This window comes from Dioscorea cayenensis, chromosome 19, assembly GCF_009730915.1.
Source record: "Dioscorea cayenensis subsp. rotundata cultivar TDr96_F1 chromosome 19, TDr96_F1_v2_PseudoChromosome.rev07_lg8_w22 25.fasta, whole genome shotgun sequence".
In the NCBI taxonomy this organism is placed as follows: domain Eukaryota; kingdom Viridiplantae; phylum Streptophyta; class Magnoliopsida; order Dioscoreales; family Dioscoreaceae; genus Dioscorea; species Dioscorea cayenensis.
Genome location: NC_052489.1, coordinates 1,407,777 through 1,415,046, shown reverse-complemented (window position 1 = coordinate 1,415,046; position 7,270 = coordinate 1,407,777). Strand labels below are relative to the sequence as shown.

The following is a 7,270-nucleotide window of genomic DNA, read 5'->3' as shown; positions in this document are numbered from 1 at the left end:
TTATATATATATATATTTATATAATTATATATAATTATAATAATAAATTAATGGAAAAATATTGAATTTTGGAGTAAACTGACATACCATGGAAGGAGGAGGCAATGGCCCCGTGACTGCTTTTTTTCAAATTTTTTTATTATTATTTTTTTATTTTAAATATGCAGATATCCATTTGAGGTATGGTTTGGTGTGCATTGGAAATCCACCAGGGTAGAGAATGTTTTATTTATTTAAATAAATTTGTTTCTTTTAATAATCGCGTTTAAAATTATTTTTGGTATTTGTAGACTGGTAGTTCATATGTTGCCGTTTTTATACATTGATTATGTAGACCTGAAGAGAGCTTCCTCATGTGCGCTAAGGGGCAAACTCTCCTGGAGATGTATGATCTATCTACTATTCTCTATTAAGTGATGGGCCTTTCTTGTTGGTTCATGGAGGTATGCAATTTTGTTTGTTTCCCTTTCTTTTCTTTTTTTTTCTTTTATTTTTCTTTTATTTTATTTTATTTTATTTTTCAAAAATATATGCAAAAGTAGTCAAAAGTTGTGTATACGTGTTGTAAATCGAACATCAAATGTCAACTATTGGATAGCTCAATGATATGACACTAAAGGGTTGTTTGGTTCGCGATAATATAGAAAAATTATCACGTGTTACATGATAATCTGAAAATATTATCACGTTTGGCATTGCACCTGTAATAATGTAGATGGTAATATCATATTACCAATTTATAAATATTACCAAGGAAGTGGTAATCCTATTACCACCAAATTTGGTGTCTATCTTGGATTACCATTGTAATTTTATAACTTTTTATATTTTAACAAATTGATTATCATGACAACCAAACACGATAATGAACTATTCCCAAAAATAAGAGTTCCCAACTAAACATGGTTATATTAAATTACCGCAATATTCCCAACCATATAACATTATCACTCATATCACCATGGTAATCTCGCTACATGGTAATATGTCATTACCACGAACCAAACAACCCCTTAAAGGGTAAAAAAGAAGGTTATGGGTTTAAATCCTCCTCCGGTAGTACTGTTCATACATTATTTATCCATGATTTTATATTTTTTATACTGTATATACAATGTACATCCAGGTTGATACTGTTTATATTAATAAAAAAAAAAATATTTATCACTTATTATTTAAAAAAAAAAAGTTTTTTGTGCCCCTCACTTGGCAGCATTAGTTCAGAAGGCAAGCCCGAAATAATAAACGCAAACCTATAACTAATGCCGCGTCCAATAAAACCAAAACTTATTATATTTTAAGCGTTCTACACTAATTGATTCATTCTAATGTACAACATTTCAAATGCCCTATTATTACTTCTAAGGGGATGAAAGTCACGATGGCTTGTGGTGAATTAGGAGAGTGAATTAAGTTTTATCTTCTTCAATAGAAATGAGCGTTGGATGAACAGACCTTGGATTCAAACAAAAAATTCTAACCTGTTTTTATTATTTTAATATATTTTTTATTAAAAAAATTTTAAATATATTTTCAAACATAAACAATATCACATTAGTATTAATTAATTAATTTACGGGAAAAAAACATCGATCTATATTTGGATTAAGATTTTTTGGGTAAATTTTTTTGATAGAGTACCAAACTATGACCCGATTTTATTTTTGGGTTCAGACTTTAATTTAAATCAAAATGATTATCTAATTTTAATTTTGTTTCACTGAATAGTCACCCGATATATTTTGATCTATATTTTTGATAATCTGATGTTATAAATTTCTATTAATATTTGAAATGAAATTGTCAATTGAACGAGCAGTGTGTCATGCATATATTAACTGAAAATTTTTAGCATTTATATTATAAAAAATTGGTAAAAATATATCGGGTAATCACCTATAAACTAAAATTGACGTTGAGTAATTATTTTGATTCAAATTGAAGTTTATATATAATAAAAAATGTGTTAAAAATTAAATTAACTCAAAAAAATTTTTCAATTATAATAATAAAAAGATACCAAAGATATAAATTGAACTAGATGAACCAAAAGAACACATATGTGCGCACAAAGCAGAGGGACTGTTTTAAAAATTAAACCAATTTTAAACTTTTGAGAGGTTCATATGCTAATGCCTCCTAATTAAATGTGAGTATTAACTAATAACTATTAAGAGATTTTTTGAAAAAAGTTTAAAAAAAAAGAAAAGAAAAAGGAAGGAACCTGCGGGCAAAGCTTTGGTTAATCGAACCACCGATTTTCCACGATTCCCGATGAGAGCTTGAGGTGATAAAAACTAGATTCCTTCTTCGCCTTCCTCATCATCTAGTTTCCATTGAAACTTCGCTCGATTTCGGTGAGTGATTTGTGTTTCTTCTCTCCCTGAACAGTTTAGCAAATCCATAGATTGCGATTCCCTTTTGTTGTTGTATTTTTTTGGGTGTTTTTTGGCGTGTGTTTAGTTTTGGCTAGTTCGATTTTGTTTAAAAGGTGTGAGATTTTGGAGTTGTGCTCCAGATTGATGCTGGCAAAGTGAAAGAATTGAATAATTTCCTGTAATTCCTTCTGGCGATCTTGGTCACAGTCTGTTGAATTTTCATCAGTGCACAAATGTTAGTTTCAGCATCTAATTTGTAGCAGGAGAGCATTCACAATCCATCCAAATACTGTTGTAAGTGCTGTTAGGAGTTACTGACATTCACCTTTGGGAAAGATCATAATTCATTACATTTCCTGCTCTGGTAGTTTTGATCAATGCTTCTCTTTTCTATCTAACGCTTCAGACGTGGTTGCAATGATCTATGTGATTCTATTGAAAAAAGAAAACTTTTACAAGTTTTTACCTTCAAACTTGAGTTGTTAGTCACATTCAATCATTTATCTCAATGTGTTCATTTTTGCTTTGGAAAAAGAAAGAAACAGGACTACTAATTATGTTACTAATCTGGTCCAGATTGGCTAATTGGGCTTCATAAATTAATTGTTTTATTATACTTGTAAAGCTTTAGCTGCTATACTGTCTTTCAGTAAAATGTTGCTGCAGCGGCAGTTAGTAATAAATCGATTGTAATTACATAATAAAGTTAGCAGTTTTGATTGTGTTGCAACTGTCACACTGGTTTTCTCTGTAGAATTAGCATCATTATATTAATGGCTATGTAATAGCAGCTGTAGTAAGATATGATAATGGTCTAGAAGTGGTGTTTGTCATTCTGGAGATATGTCAACAGCTTGATGGTATTACAATATTTGTAATTTAATATAGTAGTGGTTTTATGTGGGAGTGGAAAAGAGAGATCCTTAAATTAATATAATAGTTTGTCCAGACAGGCTTTATGGTTTATACCAGTGTAGCATACACTTGGGGCTGGGGTGAGGGTTGTGAGTCTCCACAGCCTGTTAGTGATTTTTTTGGGTGTGTAAATGCAATTCATTATAATCCTGCCCGCAGGATGTCCACAACTAATTTGAGTGGATACTGATCATTTGGTTCAAATAGGCATTCGTAAAATCAAGTATGGCAACTGTTCGGATTCTAAGGGTATCAGCAGATTGCAGTTGTGAATACAGGACTGTTCAGGAGGCGATTGATGCAGTGCCTCTAGGCAACCGCATCCGGACAATAATACGCGTGGCCCCAGGCAAGTACAAAGAAGCTGTCTATGTACCAAAGACTAAGAACTTGATCACACTTGCAGCCTCCTGCCCTGAGACCACCATCATCTCCTGGGACAATATTGCATCACGCATCCAACACCACCAGGTAACTTTTATTTCCCATTTCTCATTATCTCTTGCTATGCAACCAGCCAAAATCAGTTATTGAATTTGCAGCTGCCTCGTGTGATTGGCACGGGAACCTTTGGTTGTGGATCTACCATAGTCGAGGGTGAGGATTTCATTGCTGAGAATATCACTTTTGAGAATTCCGCACCTCAGGTAGATGCTACTTCTTACCATCTCGCTAGACAATTTCCTATGCTTACCTACCTCTTCCACAATTAATTATTCTCCCCAGGGTGCTGGCCAAGCTGTGGCAATCAGAGTGACAGCTGATCGAAGTGCCTTCTATAATTGCAGGTTCCTGAGTTGGCAGGTGCTATGCCGCTCCACTTGTTCTTTTATTTTATTTTTCATTTCATAAAGCTGATTGACTTTGTGGGAGGTGAGCTCTATACCTGTAGGGGTCACCTATCAACTCATTCACTTCATCCAGTTTACCTTCTACGACCATGCCACATTTTTTCATAAGATAGCACAATAGCTCTTCAAAGTTTCTATACTATCTCTCAATTGACCTAAAAAATATCTCCTTGCTAGGTGAATAGCTTTTTTATTCTTGTAAGAACAAGGTTTAGTGGGCATCTATGATAAATATAAGCATAATTTCCAAATATTAAGACAAGTACAAATTCCATCATTCCACGTCGGAGATATGGCACACTGGTACAGTTGGAATCTGAGGATACAAGCCTGTTATTGCTAGAAATTACAAAAAGCGCAGAAGAGCTCACCTACTTATGGATGTATTGTATCCAAATTGACAACTATGAAGTGGGTTATTTTCTTAATGTGGTGGTTGTGCTTTTAACCAATGCTGTGGGTTATTTCCTTATTGACAATGATTTTTCTTTTTTAAAAAATATTTTTTTTGTTAAGATATTTCATCATCCCCCTTAACTGAAGATATTTATTTCATCAATTCATCATTTTTGTTCAAAAAAGGGAATTAACAACACTTTTGTTATTATTTCTTTTGTTCTTGATGCAGTACTTATTTTTCATGTTTCCTGAAAGCTTAATAGTGGGTCAGTTATCTCACAACTATGAAATCTGAGGAACCTGTACAGTTGAGGCAACTCTCATTTTGGCCTTAATAAGATTCGTTTACCTATTTATTTTGGAGACTTTTGTGGAGTTGGTTATTTGGTATTGGGCACTGAGACCACATGGGTGTCAATTTTTGTTACATCTGCTTTTGACATTCTATCTTTATCTTGTTATTTGAAATAGTTGCTTTTGTTATGATGATGTTGTTATTGAGCTGCTGCTTCAATAGTTAAATTCCACCTCAGGTAAAACCATTTTCAGGTTTTCATTCTAATTCTAGTTATTGCTATTGTATCTTTCATGTGGATGGCCATCTTCCAGTCAAAAGTTTGCTAATTTCAGGATGCCTGGGAAGTTTGTGCATGTTTGCAAATTCCAATTGCTATGTTCTAGAAACCATGCCATATTCTATAACAGGACTATATCTCATAGAGGAGCTTGCTAGTAACAATTCTCCTCTGATGATTCTATTGGCCTTCCAATCTGATTGAACACTCACATCAATTTTGCACTTATCGTCTTATATGGTAGCAGTTTCCAAGCAATTTGTATGGACTAGGCAATTTTGGTACAGAACCAGCCATTCTAGTAACTCAATATATTCTGTAGACTTCACTTATTGTAATGAAACTCTATAACAAGACGCTAGCCATATAAACATTTATGTGTAGATTAAGAAGCTTCCTGTTTTATCTGTTTATGAATTCAATAAAATGAGCATTGCTAATGTATGCATCAGCCCATGTGCCTCTTTTTTCTGTTTCAATATTTTATTTTGATTCTAAAATGAATGTTTTGCAGGACACCTTGTATTTGCATCACGGGAAGCAATATTTGAGAGATTGCTATATTGAAGGTAGTGTGGACTTCATTTTTGGGAATGCTACTGCTCTTCTAGAGCACTGCCATATTCACTGCAAGTCACCTGGATTTATAACTGCGCACAGTAGAAAATCTTCTCAGGAGACAACTGGTTATGTTTTCTTAAGGTTTGTCTCATAACATGTTTGTCCCTAGCTCATTTCTTGATCATTTCTCATCTTTTCTGCTTTGTTTTTCTTCTAATTTTCAATATTATTCATGTGGCACATCACTTTTCCATGATTTCATGTTGTAGTGTTGTATGATAAACTCTGTTAGGGTATGTTATGTATGAAAACTGTTTTGGTAATCCATCTGTTGTTTAGAAAGGATTTTTTGAGGGGATTGATCACATTGAAAGTTTGACTTGGAGATTGATGGGTTGGTGTTTGGCGTAAGGCCTTGCCTTGCTCAAAGTTATGTTGGCTTGGAATGCGGCACCGTATAATGTTAAATGTTAAAAACAGCTTTCTAGAAACAAGAATAACCTATCTCTTCAGGCAGGGTTCATGTGGTAGATGTTTGCCCTCAGCTATCATCTCTTTTGATATGTTATAGGGATTTGATGTAGACAAATATGTTATGAATCACTCTATAGTCTGAAACGGTGGTTATTTTTCCGTGTCTGTGATTGCTTACACTGTATATGGTAATCTAAAGAGAATACTTTCATGTACCCGCTTATATAGCCTATAAGTGGTATACTTGAGCTTCAATCCAAGCATGTTATGCCAATTTTCTCCCCTTCTCACTTTTGCTTGTTTAGATATTTTTGTATTTAAATTTTCATTTTATGTGCATGTTTGATTCTCTTCACTTGGTTCTGAATCTATCAGCTAATTGCAGATGTGTGATCACTGGGAATGGAAACACTTCATATTCGTATCTTGGGCGGCCATGGGGTCCTTTTGGCCGGGTGGTGTTTGCATTCTCTTGGATGGATGCATGCATCAAACCTGCTGGGTGGAATAACTGGGACAAATGCGATAATGAAAGAACTGCATGTTTTTATGAGTACAGGTATGTTAAACATATAAGTTTCGACTTAATATTTAGTGATTTCCAATTGATAGGCAGTCGAATCATCTGGCCGGAATCTTCATGTTCTGCATCATTGTTAAACACAAGTTTAGGCTTGCTTTGGAGTTTGTTTTCATAGAACTTTCTTACAAAATGTTTGGTTGTTTTGAGTTGGATCTCTTCTTTTATGTCTTGGCAGATGCTCGGGACCAGGTAGTCGACCTTCGGATCGAGTTTCATGGGCTCGGGAATTGATGGATGAGGAAGCCGAACAATTTCTGGCGCATTCCTTTGTTGATCCTGATCCTCAAAGACAATGGCTGCTCCAACGAATGGCAGTGAGAATACCATTGTCTGCCTAAGAAAGTCCAGAGGCTGGGAGCATTCCCTTGTTCATCAACAACATACATAATATATTTGAATTATCGCATGTGCATTCCAAACATATATTGAATGTTTAGAGAATGGAAATTGCCTGCCCAACATTTGATATGCATTATCATGCTCCGCATCTGTTCCACTAACTATTGCAGATTAATAAGATGCTTGGGTGGCACT

At 34.3% G+C, this 7,270-nt stretch overlaps 1 protein-coding gene across 2 annotated transcripts; it reads left to right on the top strand.

The window, feature by feature from the left end:
* Positions 1–2,173: 2,173 nt before the first annotated feature.
* Positions 2,174–7,264, top strand: LOC120249983 (pectinesterase 31). 2 transcript variants are annotated; one of them, XM_039258705.1, is made up of 8 exons: positions 2,174–2,357; positions 2,492–2,672; positions 3,501–3,764; positions 3,836–3,940; positions 4,020–4,097; positions 5,633–5,820; positions 6,539–6,712; positions 6,912–7,264. In XM_039258705.1, exons 3-8 carry the CDS (start codon positions 3,519–3,521, stop codon positions 7,072–7,074), a joined length of 954 nt encoding a protein of 317 aa, XP_039114639.1. In that variant the 5' UTR covers positions 2,174–2,357; positions 2,492–2,672; positions 3,501–3,518; the 3' UTR covers positions 7,075–7,264. The 2 variants fall into 2 exon arrangements, with proteins under 2 accessions (XP_039114639.1, XP_039114638.1); XM_039258704.1 differs by lacking the exon at positions 2,492–2,672.
* The last annotated feature ends 6 nt before the right edge of the window (positions 7,265–7,270 follow it).